The sequence below is a fragment of the Rhyacophila brunnea genome, unplaced genomic scaffold, assembly GCF_057557595.1.
Source record: "Rhyacophila brunnea isolate RB1 unplaced genomic scaffold, BYU_Rbru_1.0 scaffold_2, whole genome shotgun sequence".
In the NCBI taxonomy this organism is placed as follows: domain Eukaryota; kingdom Metazoa; phylum Arthropoda; class Insecta; order Trichoptera; family Rhyacophilidae; genus Rhyacophila; species Rhyacophila brunnea.
In genome coordinates, this window is record NW_028232859.1 from 39,491,084 (window position 1) to 39,507,474 (window position 16,391).

At 33.0% G+C, this 16,391-nt stretch overlaps 1 protein-coding gene across 1 annotated transcript in view; it reads right to left on the bottom strand.

Annotated features, from left to right (window-relative positions):
- LOC147072310 (uncharacterized) overlaps positions 1 to 16,391 on the bottom strand; it is a 621,588-nt gene that overhangs the window by 38,898 nt on the left and 566,299 nt on the right. Inside the window, exon 6 of the mRNA XM_085947307.1 lies at positions 9,005 to 9,125. Coding sequence (XP_085803433.1) covers positions 9,005 to 9,125 — 121 coding nt within the window. The remainder of the gene's footprint in view (positions 1 to 9,004; positions 9,126 to 16,391) is intronic.

Here is a 16,391-nt window from a genome sequence, read left to right on the forward strand (position 1 = left end):
AAGGTTCGCTTAATGTTTACAAATTTATTTACTAAAATTTGTTTCTTATAATTATGTTTACTTAATAAAGTTTCAAAAATTTATTTTATAATTCCGAAAAGATTTGTAAAATTTATTATTACAAACTGAGTTTATTCATTTGTTTTTATAAAACAAATCCGATCGCGTAATTTATCCCGATTACGTCACCTCGTATGATGAGTAATAAAAAATAAAATTACTCCGCGTCGTGCGTCACTACCGGCAGATACGTGATATTCGCGCTACGTTTTAGCGGCATACGTCACTACCGACAGATACGTGGTATTCGCGCTACGTTTTGCCCGCCGAAGGGGACTTACTGGTACGTATGAATCGCGAATGTACTGAGAACCATGTCTCGCAACTTAGCAGTGAGGACTGCTGCTTGCTGAAGATCGCTGGTGAAGAGTGTAGAAACTAATAATTTTACGGGAAAAGTGGTCGCCTTTTATACCCTTCGGATAGAGGTTTAACAGGAAACAGTCCGTAAGGGATAGCAGATGTATATCTTTCTCTCACGGGATAAATTTACGTATATCTCCCGTTCCTGACAATTTTCTAATAGAGATATCTTCTACTTTAGTCGGGTTAAATTTACTCTACTTTATTTCCGCAAAATTAGGACTCAATAGGGGTGTTTTAAGCACCCTCTAGTCTAGAACATGTCCCTTAAATACGCAGTTACGATGACGTAAGCAAAATAGTTGATTTTATATGATTTTTCGTGTTCAAACGAAGGGGAAAGTTTCTAGCTTTCCAACGAGGTATCGGAATAGGCATTCGTGTACTAGATAAGGGGATGGCAGTCTTTAAATTTAAAACGTCAAAACGAAAGGTTGACACCCACGTGCTGGTCCTTTCCACCACTCTTGGCCTTTTTAGGCCAATAGAATTTTACTAAGTTTTAATAAAACTGTTTGGTCCCGCAGAAACTTTCTCATTCGATATTTACCTTTCGGACGAACATTATTACGTGAAAATACTATAATATTATACTTAACATTTCCACTTAAGTATATAAATGCTTAATTCTAACAAGATGTTATATATGAGCAGTTACTAACTTATTTAATCTTGTATGGTAGCTTTTACATAGTAATTTGAATGTAACCTTGAATCTATTTTTACCTCGCGAGCCAGCACATCTGGGCCGTGTTTTTGCCTGAAATAGATTCTCTTTAAAGTTCAAGGTTGTGCGATAATTCGTATTTTTAGTTGTGATACTTGATTCTTTTATTACTTAGGACGCGATTAAGATTTATTATTGTTTATGGGTAGAAACCCATCTATACCAGAATCTTAAGTTTTTCCAATTGTTACTTTTACAATATTCATTATAGTCAGCGAGTTATAGCATTAATAAAATCTATAATTATAATTACGCGTCTATAGATATAGGTACGCGTTTACAGTATTTTTATAACGATAGTTAGCTTCTATTTTGTATCCATAAAATTAGTATTAAAATTCTTTATTCACAATTATACAGTATATAAATTTATAAATATTAAATTTTCTTTTCCAATTTTCATACACTTCCATTATTGCTATACAAGTTATCGAAGCATGTACTTGCTAAATTTTACGTAAACAATCTCTCCCATAACTTATTTTCTAAGTTTAAAGGAGATTTCCCGGAAATTATTTCCAAAATAGATCGCGCTGAACCTACGCGATGTGACATTTCGAGGCCTGTGGTCACAGCGTTCCAATTACACTTTAGCAGTCTCGATTTTCGGAGGCGAAATTTTTTTCGTAAAATTTTTTTACATTTACAAAGAAAAGGTTAACAACATACATTTTACTTCCTATTACTAAACGATTACGCTACTGGTTACCTGTTCATGGTCTCTTTCGACCATTTCTTCCCTGCTTCTTCCATAGTTTAGAATCATGGGACTTATATATCCTGTCTGAACCGTGTCGTGAGGTTGTCGCAAGGCTATTGAGAAGTAGAATTGACTACAAGGCTAGATTTGTATAGTTATGTCGTTAAACCATACTCTGCCACAAACACTAACTGAAGGTCGGCGTTTCTGCTCGTGTCATGGGACGTAATTTCGCACGCGTTGCCAATCGGAGAGCGATAGTCGAACTGCGAAGACGTCAATTTGTTTTGTGATGGCGTCGGAGGAATATATTCTTAAATCGTGTAAAGATGACTAAAAAACGTTACGCATTTACTCGAAAAAGAAAACATGTCAATGAATATATTATTATTACTAATATAACAATAAACATAACATTACATGGACGCATATTGAATTTTTATGACAAATTATGTTTTGTTCGTCACGCGTTGTTTGCACAAAATGCGCGTCGCGTAGTCACGATCTTTTTAGCCCATGCCTCAGCTGAAGTATAGCCTTAAGGCTATACCTCAGTTGAAGCACGGTCTAAAAAGATCATGGCTAGGCTATGCGCGGATTGCGGGTCGAGGGTGCAAATGACGCATGCCGAACGAAATATAATTTGTCATATAAATCCAACAAACGTCCATTTAATGTTCTATTAGTAACAATAATAATATATTCATTGACATGTTTTCTTTTTAAAGTAAATGGGTAACGTTTTTAGTCATCTTTACACGATTTAAGAATTAATACGCCCGTCGCCATCACGAAACAAATTGACGTGTTTCCAGCTCTACGTTCTCTCTCCGAATGGTAGCGAGTCCAAAATTTCGTCGCGCCTATAGTTGAAAATTATTTGCCGTTTCACTGATGTATCACCTCAAGGAATCGTAACAAATAACAAGTTTAGTTTAACATGGGGAGGTGGTTATTAATAATGTCACGAATATTTACTTTGATTATTTTTATTCATATTTTATAATGATTTTACGTTTTGTTTTTTTTAATTTATTTTATAAAATTGATCAATAATAATAATAATAACTATGACGTTACTCTTTCAAAGCGTCGTTAATTTAAGAATCTTTATAGTTACAAATTGTTTATTGAATTTAAAAAACAAGGTAAGTTTCATTTAAGTACTTATTTCCGCCAGCTTTTGTGCCCCGGACACGAGCTAATAGAACCCGGGGATTTCATACTTCCCACTCTCATTGGGAAACTATGGTCAACTGAACGGACCAAGGAATGTCTGTTTGTAAACAATATAGGTGGACAACGATTTAAATTTCACGGAATGTGGTCAACATCATTTCTAAAGGCTAAGGGTAGCTAGTAGTTAGGCTGACAGGAAAGGGGTGCTCTCCGATCCGTGAGCGCGTACAGCTGTTAATTGTTATCGAACAGGAACAATGTATGGTTATCTATCTATATACGCCAGGCAGGTAACAATGGATTTACTTTGCGCTTCTGTAGTTCACTGTGAAACCAGGTATCTCCACTACCAGGGTATTGATTGAATATTTAAAGGAAGGAAACAGGATTTCAAGCTCTTTACAATATACAAAATATTGTTGAACATTGAGTTTCGACTAATTTCTTTAAGTACCTACCTAGATCAGTGTTTCCAAACTTTTTAACACCTACGGACCGGTAAAAAAATAGAAATATTTCGGGAACCTTTAACACAGAAAAAAATATTATTTTGTTTTAATAAATATTATTTTAGACATAACTATAATAGTGTGATTGTATATACAAATAATTACAAGATAAAAAGAACTTTTAATATACAACGTTTTTAAATTTTCTGTTGAATCATATAAACTTGACTTGACTAGCTTTAACGATAAAAAAATGTATTTGATAGAAATACTGAATAAATATACTGAAATGTCATTTTGACACTTTGACATATTGATTTACACAGTAACGCACGTATATATTAATAATTTAGTTGCTAGGACCCACTTAGCAACCAATAATAGTTTCACTTTTTACGGATTTCTTCCGAAATAACTTTTTATAAAAAACAGAATTAACTGAAAATGAAATCAATTCTACTTAAAGATGGCTAAAAGTATTAAAAAATGCATTGGCATCGTGTTCTGATAAATTATAAAAGTTTCAAATGTCTAGCTAGTCGGAAAGTTAGTTAAAAATCGATTGGAAGATTTGTACCGGACAAACAACCACCGGACAAATAAGAATACGAGCTAAGAAAAACGTTGTAAAAATAAACATGAAGATTCTAATGTCAATTGAAATAATCAGAAACCGATAAGTTAATAAATAAAATTGTAAATAATAGTGCAAAATCCGCTGCTGAATCTTTCTTCTTCTTATGCATATCTTGTTGCATAGTTGATAACCACGACTTCATTGTTGTATCGAAGAGATAATGAAGCACTGCATATACATCCATTCGTTTTTTACTGACATAGCCAAAAAAGTCTTCTCACATGAATAGGTATCTATTCGAAAATATGGACCATAATTTAATGGCATTGTAACTAAAAAATATTGTATTTTTTGTCTGGATATCAAAGTGGCATAAAAAGACAATTCGATTAGTTTTCCTTATTCTAGACCATCAATAATTGATGCAATTATTGCACATAAATTGACGTCTTCCATGAGGAATGGCTTGGAATTTTTGGCATAAGGCATTTATTTATGATACAACTATTTGCGGACCAGCCGAAAGTTACTGCGAATTGGTGGTCGGGAAACACTGATGAAAACTATAAGTACATCGTAAGTACATATCTAAAACTTTCAGGTTTTTACACATTTGTGTTATTTTCTACATTTGTAGGAGATATTTCTTATTCAAAATATCATTTTTTTATCGATAGGTGACCGACTAATATGAAGTTTAGTAGAACAGCTAGAAGTGCAAAATATTTGATGTTTGAAGTTAGCGCTGATAATTTTTAAAAACCTCCGATAGTGGATAGAATAAAGAAAAACTGAGGAGTGGTTTAATAAAGGTTTATAGTGTTGTTAATAAGTGAAGCTTGTTATACGATTAATATTCATTACATTATTGATTTTAAACGAATTAGCTTATAATATGTAGGTACCTATTATCATTCCAATATAATGGTACACATTATATTGGAATATCGTTCTGTCATGACCTAAAAATTGGAATTAAGGGGGATCATATATGCCAACAGAGAACCTAGCGGAAAAATACGAAGCTTGCAATTTGAGATTTTTTTTTGATAATTTACAATTTCAACTGTATTAATTAATAAGTATGTATCTGAAAACATTAAAAATATTTTATAATATAATACTTCATATAAATAAAAAGGATTTCAGGTTATACCTACACATACATATATTTTTTATGATTTCAGATACATACTTATTAATTTATACAGTTGAAATTGTAAATTATCAAAAAAAAAAACTCAAATTGCAAGCTTCGTATTTTTCCGCTAGGTTCTCTGTTGGCATATAATATGATTCCCCTTAAAATGAGAATGGTAAGTTCGGTTCTACTCTATGGGGTGGAGGCATAATAATATATTCAAATAAATAGCACAAGTTGGCGTTTTTTGCCCACAACATAAGGCGTCTTAAAAGATACATACTTCTGCATCTTTATCATTAAAGTGAAAATTTATCCGGTAAATGAAGTTCTGGGAGAAGAAGAACGCCCTGGTTCAAAAATTTTGAAGACTGATTTGAGCTCAACACTCCTTTACTGACAACAGGAATGACAGAAAAATAAAATATGTCCAATATCATAGGAAACATCTGATATCGGATATGACTACAGAAAGAAGAAAAAGTCTTGTGTAGGGATCTAAATCCAATTATATTAACAAAGATAAGAAAAGGAAAAAGTCCAGGTATAAATCCGCAATAAAGATTGAATCCGACTGTGGAGGAGAGGGTATGCGTCCATTATTCAATTAATTAATCCACAGACAAGAGAAGAAGATACGCCAGGCACAGTTTGATTGTTTCCCTAATGTCTACGTTAAAAATCAATTCAATTAGTGGGGGGCGCTAGTGATGGGGTGCCATGCGACGATCGGGCAACGCAATTCATTTCCGGATGCACATAGAGTAGCGGTTCTATTCATTTGGTTGCAACAGCACTAACAAAAAGAAAATTACTGACAGTTCAGCGGGATATGAATGTATAAATCCAGAAAGTAACACCTGTTAATTAATTAAAATACTAGTAGAATTATTAATCAATTAAAAAAATATATGTATATATTATATAAGGTCTATTCTAACAGGGGTGAGGGGAGGAGGTGGCTGTCAAGATTCGAGATAAATAGTGCACACTAAACTTTGTCAGTCATACTTATTTGTTTCATAATACAATTTGCAGATGTTGCTGGTTAGTTTTTAAAATTCAATTTAATTTATTTCAAAATAGTTTAGGGATGCTATGGGTGATCCAACTAAAATAGTGCACACTTTTTCAGTCATACTCATTTGCTTTCGTTGAATTCAGAATAGGTAAGTATATATTACAGATGGTGTCGATTACTTTGTTTAATTTCATTAAGCCTTGCCAAGCCAAATCATAATCGATAATAAATATTCTTCTATAGCATGTATGGTTTAATGGCATAATTTTAGATATTTTATAGATAAACGAATATTGTTTTGACTATTTATTATCTACTGAGGCGTGGATTAGGCAGGGTTTAATTGAATTTTAAAAACTAACAAAAACTATCTAAACATTATAGTCTTGGTTCACTCCAACCTTCGCCACTGATAGCTATATTAATATATACATTTTTTTTGACACCCACGGTGGCCGCGCGGCTTAAGCGTTGGACTATAACGCCGTGGCTCTCAGGTTCGAATCCTGGGTCTGGCAAGTACACATATTGTTTTTCAATTTGTGTGTGAGTCAGGGTATGGACCTAATAGGTTGAGCAAGTGGCTGACATCCATTTCTCGTAAAAAACAAAATCTGTTAATACAAATCTCTACTGACAGTATTGTAGTAAAATAATAGTGTAGTTAGAAAATTGAAGGGAAACAATCACAAACACACAGATTTTGGGAAATTGTATGAAAATATTGTGACCTCACCGGGAAATCATGGCATTCTGGGAAACTACTGAATACCATATATAATCTATATTCTATACGGTGTAGGTATATGACGGAATTACAGGGTGATGACTAGACCAGGTATGATGCAATAAGGCTGGGAAGTAACATGTATTCTTCCAGAGAGAGAGAGCCACGGATTCTAATAACGCATTTAATTGTTAGAATTCTATTTTATAATACTATATTATTAAATTATTTAAAAATCGATAGCTACTACTTTCGATTAACTTAGTATTAAATGTGTTAAGTAAATTTTGTATAGGATGCTTGAAAAGTACCTAAATCCTTTAATAGGAAAGTATCAGTTGTGTCAGATTATCTCTATGTTTATCTTATTGCTTGGCATGTGCATTACAGTACCTAGTTAGCTGAAGTAAATGGAAAAGAATTTTCGAAATTTTTGATAAGGCATTACTCGCAGTTGATTGATAATAATTATCGTAATAAGTGGTAGGCATTAAGTAGAAACTTAATTCTGCATTGCAAACGCGAAGATTCACTTATCGAGGTTGAGACAGTCTTACTATATGACATCATTATTCATCAGGCATTTACTAAATGGTAATGTTGTAACATGCTAACTAATTTCTCTTTAACGACTTGTAATTTATGAAATCTGTGGGAATAAAGTGATTTTTGACACGAATATGTGTAGACGTATACGTATTATAATGAACAAACGTGGTCTTAAGATTATAAATACAACATAATAAGTATAACGGAGTTTTATAACTGATTGCATATTTATTACAGCAGCTATAGGGTTTCCGGGGATGAAATGTCGTAGAAGCATATTGAAAAATCAGTTGCACGGCCACTAGACACCGGCCCCTGGTGCGGTGACGTCAAAAGCCCGCCACACAAAGAGGAAATAAACATTAGTCCGCGCTCGGCGTGAAAAAACGCGCGGGAATTGGAAATAGATTGAAAATGCGCAAGCGTGAATCTGTCAGTGTTGCCAGTGCAGCGCTACGCTTTTCCTTGTTTTAATAAACATTCTGATTCTTTTTGTTGCAGTTTGAGTTTAATAATGGTACACATTTGTAATTAATATCACCGGGAAAGAAACAAATAAAATGAACACTAATTATAAAACATTTCTCAGATATTGGTTAATTTCTAGTAATATCTGTCTGATGAGTAAGGTAAAGTATATTAATATAAAAAAATAGCATTCAATGGAAATGTTTACCCGACAATGGAGCACGAGCAAAATATATTTTCGTTATGGACATTGATAGTATTTTACATCAATGATTATGGATTACTTAGCCGGCTCGCACATCACAACTCGCCTTGTGTGCCTGACGGCCATAAATTAAAACCTTCGAGACTGCCGGCGAATGTTGCACGATCACAACCTCGCACATCTGCCTAGCGCTGCTAGCTCTAGCTCTACCAAACGTAGCGACAGTCTGGAGAGAAATGGCTGATTCGCCCGATTCTGCAGGTGTGTGCATGCGCGGAGTCGATATTGGCCGGACATCGACATGCAGGCTTTGGCCAATGCAACTAGACGAATGTCGCAGGGTCGCAGAGTTGCAGTTGCATCGGCCAATCTGCGAAGCTCCATTTGATAACGTTTGTTTCTTGGTTTACGATGACGTCACATCGACGAATTCGTCGTAAGACGCATGCGGCGAGTTCTGATGTGCGAGCCCTCTTAGATGCAGCGTCGATAAGCGACCTTCACTTGGAAGACAATATTCATCTGTAAACCAATCATTGGACATACAAGAGTGCACCAACCCCTCATAAATTACCGCTCAACATTCACAAGTATTGTTATCGCACATTTTTTGGTAAAATGTCGTTTGTCGGGCATTAGAATGCAGAGATAAGGTATAATTAGATGTCTAGGACTTGAAACATTTTTATTTAAAAAATATTACTGCCTTTAACTTCCGTTTTCTCAGGGCATTACCCACGGCTGACTTAGGTTATTTTTTATGTAGGTATATTGATGAAGTTAAGATGGATGAAAATATTTAGAGAGTATGATTTAAAAGTAATATTGGTTTACTAACGCCATGGATCTGTGGATTTCAGCAGCCCTGGCTTCCAACGCTGTCGTCTGACCTGGCTGCATTCTGAACTCTGACACATATCCTGCTGGATGGCGCCTTGGATCATAGTCACCGAGTTCCGCTGCAAACAAAAAGAGAAATAAAAATTAATATATATTATATTGTATTAACACGACAATTAATATTTCCAAAAAGAAACATCAATAATTTCTCTCTACAATAAATTTATTATGAATTCGTATTGGTTAAATCCTTAGTAGGTACTTAAAACATAGATACTCACACAAGCAAACACTAAAAAGATAAGAATTCAAAAATCGAATTGTAGGTACTACTGACAAAGAAAACTGAAAACGGTATAGGTAATTTTAGGGAAGTCAACAAAGTATTAATAAGGTATAATATTAGTTACAAAAACCTACAGAAGAGGTGTGGTGAGATGTGGCATATATAAAAAGAAAATGCTTCTGGACTGTTAATCTTTGCCTGTCATTATCTCAGAAAGTGATGGTCTCGGCTGACGCCCACGATGATCGAGGGTTTATGGCATCGGCTATAATGTGAAGGGTCCCAGTCTGGCAAAATTTACATGTTGTTTTTTAACGTGTGTTTGGACCCATAGTATTAATTACATATTAGGTGAGCAAGTGTCTAAACATTAATTTTTCGTACAAAAAATCTGTTGATACAACCTCCAATTTTAGGTATTAAAAAAGTATCTCAGAAAGTATATCGACATCATATCTATATAATTTTTATAGTTATATCTGCAAACCAACCGTGGACTATAGATACTTTTGTCTCGTAACGGCAAAATAAATCAAAATATTTCGCATGATAATTCTTTCAATATTTTGGTTCCATACTTTTCGATAAGATGATACCTACTTGTAATTATTAATGTTTTTATTCTAATATGATTCTAGTATCGGTACTTTCTTTAGATACAATTCTTTTTTTCGAGGTAATTTCGACGTAACATTCTTGTAAGTTCTCAACTAGGAGACGTCTTACAAAATGAAAAAAAAAATGACATCTACGGAGGTAACTGCTGAACTCAATATATGAACGATGTAACAATGCGACAATGTAATGAGAGGTACGTACAAAAGACGAGGCCGTACATACTGTGTATTATTATAATTATTATACTGTAGAGACCAACGAGTCCTATAAAAGGTTGTTTGCAAACCTGTCTGAAAATATGGAGACTAATTTAATAAAACCTCAATTCTATACTGTTTGTGACGCGCGCTGGCTATCTCGTTGAAAATGAAATAAAAAGGTCAAATCATAATGTTTACAATTTAAAATTTGAGGCAAATTTGTTTAGGAACGATAATTTTGTTGTTAAACTTGTCTATTTGGTTGAAATTAAAAAAAAATGAATGAATAAATCAATGCAAGGACCACTAATGCATTCACTGATTTAAAAAGACAAAGTGAAGGCATTCATACACAATTGGAGCTTTGTAAATCAAGATTACAAAAAAATAAGTTCGCCATGTCTCCACTTTTAAATGATTTCTACGCCAGATATATTGAAGCAAACAAAAATCTATTTACTGAGTTCTTGGTTAGTTTGCTAATGCACTTTTCACATTATTTTATTAAAAGTGAAAAAAGTCGCCTGCGGGGCTGCTTTGTTTCGAAACTGTTACATATTTTCAATATATGGTTGAAAGATTCTGGCCTGGGGACTCGCTTCAGTATGTGGGGCCGATGATAGAATCCATTTGTCAATGAACAATGATGAATTTGGATTGACTATTATTGAAATTGATTGTGCTAATAAACAAGCACATTTTGTCGCATGAAAAACAATTTTATTTAAAAATGAATATAATATAAATAGTAAAACCTTGTTTATTTTTATATTTTTTTTCATTATTGTATTAGTACATTGTTGACTATTTAAAAAGGTGTCTGTATTATTTAATGAAATACAAGGGGGGAGGCGCTAAGATTAGATTATTTAAAAAGGAGGCGTAGTAACATAAAGTTTGGAAAACACTGCTGTAGACACAGTGAAGAAGGCGATAATCTCATAACTGTGGAAATATGAGAGTTTCATGATGATTTCTGATATAAATGGAGGAGAGTGACAGTAAAGAAGAAACGTAATTTTTTTATTGAATTACTACGGATTATTATATAATCACACAACAGACAAAACTGATTAAGTGCAATGATAAACTATTAGGTACGCTGAATGTCTTTTACTACTATAATGATATTATCTGTGGTGTTTGGGAAATCAAAGAGGAAATCATTAGGGGCTCAAGAAATGACAAATTCAATGTTAGTAACTGCGATGTAAAAACATCCTCTTGTAATTATTAATAGCATTGCCATGGCAACATTGACATGTTTATTTAACAAGGGTAAGTTATGTTATAATATAAGACCATAAAGTTTTATGTTTATAAAGATTACCATAAAGTTAACAATATTATCTCGGGACACGCATTGTTGGCATAATTGGGAGGGTTTCGAATGTTTCATTTCTTTTATGATATCCCGGCGGACAATAAAAGCAAAATTGAAATGAATTTGCACATAATAAATAAGTGGTCTGACAATAAACTTACTAGCTAAGGACGGAGAGTGCTTCTGTTGTGGTATTTTAACTCTTTATGCGCCGATTATTAAGATCCGTAATTCTCTGCAGGCGCAAATGTATGAATTAGAATGTACAATATCAAAATATGGCGTGTCAAATAATAATTTTTGTTGTACTTACTATACCTAAAATAATCTGAGTTTCTTATCGTTATTTTTGTGTCAAGATAAATATTGATTGGAATATTCACGTTTTTTAAGTGCAAGCATAGAGTTTTGTAATTTTACTGTTAAGCTAGTCGCTGCCTCTAAGCTGGACGCGGAAGAACGAATGAGTTATCTGGAAAAAAAGCACTCAGGTCTCAGAGGATTAATTATTACTATACAACGAAACGGTAAATATACCGGTCAAATCGCAATAATTAATGTGTTAAAGTCGATTCATAATATTTTTTTAGAAATATGGGTTGCCACATACCTACATCGAAGTGTAATAACTATTTAAAACATTTAGATGAAAAATCAAATAAATCACCTATTTAATATAAATAGTGGCGATAAGCAATGTCGTCTTGTTTAAGTGAGCACACTTATAGGTATATATATATTTGTTTTTAGTCGCTACCAATACTACCACACTATAGAAGTTCCAGAAGTGATACGATACTTGAATGACACATGATAGCTTTTGTACACTCGTAGTAGAATATTGTCAGATTTTTCTGGTAGTGCAGGCAGCTCATTTGGGTGTTGGTATCGTTACTTTCAAATGACACATCGTTCCAAAGTGATTTAGTCGTAGCCGCAATACCAGAGGATTTTTTCCTCATTCTATAAAGCTCGAAGATATCTTCAATCAACGATTGAAAAGTCATAGGTGAGATTTTGTACCGAGGTAGAGGAAGGACAAATTCTACTGGCATTGCGGCCACGACGAAACCACTTTGGAACGGTGTAAGTATCATTTGAGAGTAATGCTACCAACACCTTAGTGAGTCGCCTGCACTGCCAGAAGAATTTGACACAATTCAACATAATATTTATTATTAATCGTTAAGATAATCGTGAACTTCAAAAGCTTCATTCATATTTATTTTAGTAATTTTTATGAAAAGTGTACATCTTCTAAAAATAATTCATAATGGTTTTAATTTTATAAAATGTGAACACCTTTCATATGAATGTAGAATTAATGTGACAATACAACCCACGAATTTGGAAGATAACATTATTATTAAAATGCAAAAGCTCAGATTAATATAGAACAAGGATGTTCATAAAGCAAGTACGAAAAGGGTTAAAAGCTTGCGTAACTTTTCTATGTGCAAGTAATAAAAGCTAAGTCCATTTCGTGTTTATATGGAGACTTTGTGTACCCAGAGCACTGCGCTGCATAATTTTATATTATTATATTCATAAAACAAAAGCATAAACGGGATATTACATAGTCGCACGGTAGTGTTTCAATGCTCTCAAGCATGTATAAAGGACAGGAGAATAATACTATAATATTGCACTTAAGTTTTTCACAATAATTATACGATTTACATGCAAACGTGTACACAGAAATTTTAATTCGGACACGTTTAAATGTATATGTTATTTACCAAACCAAATAATAGGTGGCGCTAGATCGTTTAAATACCTAACCAGTCATATTATTATGTAAAGTTAATTTCAGTATTTCGATGCACGTATTATTAGTTACTCACATTCACATGCTCGCCGTTTGTATATTCACGGTGGAATAGTGAGTGACATGAAGCCATGGTTGTGCGTTCGAACCATGATTCTAGCAAAGATCAGAAATGTTGTTTTCTTTATTTGAGTTGTCTAGAGTCACTCACATATTAAAAAAATCTAGTTTTGAGATAATCGCAAAAAACTACCAAATCTATATATATATATACAACTCATAAGGCTGCAGACACACACCCCACTATGAGAAATAGAGCTCTCTTTTTGGTTGGGTGAGATTAGGTTATTATTCATTGAAAAATGTGAGTTATGACACCAACACTCAACTTTGTCAACGATTTTCACATGGTTTAAAGTGACTTTTGATAGCCAACTATTTTTCTTTGTATAGATTTAATGCCTTTAAAATCACTTAACTAAATAATGACAAAATTGCTAAATAATGTAAGTAATGGCTTGGATAATGTGAACATAATCTCCATTCAATGGAGAATGGCATATTATACTTCACTTGGGAAAACAAAAATGGTAATTTTCCATTACTATATTAATATAAATTACTATTATTAAAAATGAATATCGTAGAAGAATTTTGGTACTTATTTGAATGTTGGTCAATCGTTTGACATCTGAATTTAATGAAACAAACTAAATAAAAGTCAATTACATTAAAATATTGAAAATGAAAAGGATTTACAGTTAATTCCCATTGTATAATAATAAAGCAGGGTTCGTTTTCGAGCAATAATACGATGAAAAGAAATATTCAATTATAAAAAATAATTACGTTCATTCAAAAGAAATCTGACGCAAAATTGCGTTTAGAAATTAATGTACATACAAGTCTATGCAAACGGACTGAAAGGAAAGAAAAATAATAATAACATTAAATATTCAGGTTTATAAAATATAATAAGGTTGTCACAATAAATTCAGCTTTTAGCAACTTCAGAAAGTTTGAATACTGCATAATATAAAATAGAAACGAAACCCAGTCGTTATGGGTTTATATTTTGAGTTTCGTTAACATGACAAACTTTATGTATATTGTGATACATACGTAACTATTGAACATAACAAATTCTTTATCACGTCCTTAAGTTTATCCCACATTTGTCACACTTGAGATTTAATAATGTTTAATTTTAATTTTTAAATAATTCAATTATATCTCATTTAACCACTGAATTATTAATGTGTTACTGTCATATTAGAGCTATTTATATTTACATCGCCTAATAAGGAGTTATGTTTTTTTTTTAAATATTAAGTGGCAGTATATTGATTCGCATGTGTCAAAATAGTATGATCTCCCATTTATACCACACTTTATCATAGTAAAAAATGCCATTATTTTTAAATTAGAACCCAGATTGAAGGCCAGCGCCTTACGCACTGCACCACGAGAACCGCATATTTATTTACCGCCATTATTTTATTACAAATCTGTGGAAAATAGTGATTCTGTAGTATTTATTCATTATTAATTATCTCGATAGAAAAATGGTTAGCTTCAATATAATATAAAAAAAGATTTTTTAAAAACTTGCTGTAATTTTATCATTGTTATCAATATCTATCGTAAAGCGCTAGCAGATTGCATTTGTGTTGGTGAGCTTTCGTATAACGGTGGAGACTACGTTTGTTTACGAATTAGCGTCACGTGAAGGTTGCAAACCATGTAAGTGGGTTCGAGTCTAATATTTACTTAGCAGGGACTCGTTAGGTAAGAACGACAGACTGTGAGAGATGACTCAGGGAAACAGGTTTTATTTCCACGGTACGAAATTTCAGTATTTCAGTTAATTCAATAATAACTACGTATAAATCCACGGAGGAGCTACGAAATGTTGGTATGACCTGAAATGATGTAAGAAGACTGGCTAGCGACAGGGATTCTTAGAAATGCCGCGTGGTGTCCATATGCTCCAACTAAGTGGCGAATATGGCCGAAAAAAAAAAATAAGACAAATCCATAGAAAGATAATTAGCATTATTCACTTAATTAGCTATTAATTGAGCAATATGTGTGAGTGACTGAAAAGGAAGAGCTTCTCAAGTCGGTTCGACCCTCAGTTGTATCTGTCATTGCGACTTGGTATCTACGATTCAAAATATCTCAGCTTTTAAAATGTTTCCGACATTTTACCGTAATCGAGAATTGACCGTAATTTACTATATCAAAGAAGGAATCACGCACACTCTAGATAGCACGCCAACCAAGAGCCAAATAAATAAATAAAACATGTACCTAAGTATCTTTGAAAGCTACCAATATTTTGAAATTCTAAGTACACAGATAAGTATGTATAGTAAAAGCTCTCTGTCAATAGTCATGTGTTGTTCAGTATCGAATAATGATAACATCGCGTCTCGCTTACTCTTGAAGAATGAGATTGGCAAGACAGTCAGCACTTTGACGTGTAAACAGTTAACGCGATAGTTTAAAATACACACTATTGGTGCAAGCAAATCCATGTACGTGTGTAGGCGCTATTATGTAAACTAATTATTTACATTCGGTGAAATATATCTCCTTTCGTAAATCGTAATGTTATGAAGCTTATTGTTCTGGTGCGAATAGAGCATGGGGTATGATTACCTATTGCCATTTCAGCTTTACAAACACTTGTTCTATCTTAAATTAATAGTATACCGAACAAACGATTTCAAAGCAATCAATTATTCCGCTGTATTGGATATATTATTATACATTCTTATGATAACTATTTGCTTTCGTTAGTAACGCTTCTCTGATATTTGACATCAAATAAACTAAATATTAAAAAAAATGCCTTTATTAGAAGATCAAAATTATTCTTATAATCCACTAACTTGCCCGCGTGACATAGTACGGAAAGAATACGTAGAAACAAATTACATATAGGTACACAGTGAAGAAATTTATTTATTCGTATTATTAATTGTTCGATTTTAACCTGTATCTATCTTTATATTATTGCAAGGGGGATATTTTCGTGTTTTTTGTGATATCGAGAATAAATAATTTTAAAAGTATTACAAATTGGTAGCAATAATGTAGATTGTAGATGTACAAAATATAGGCAGACAAATATTGGAATTTAATTCTTAGTATTGATATATGGTAAAAATCACAAATAAAATG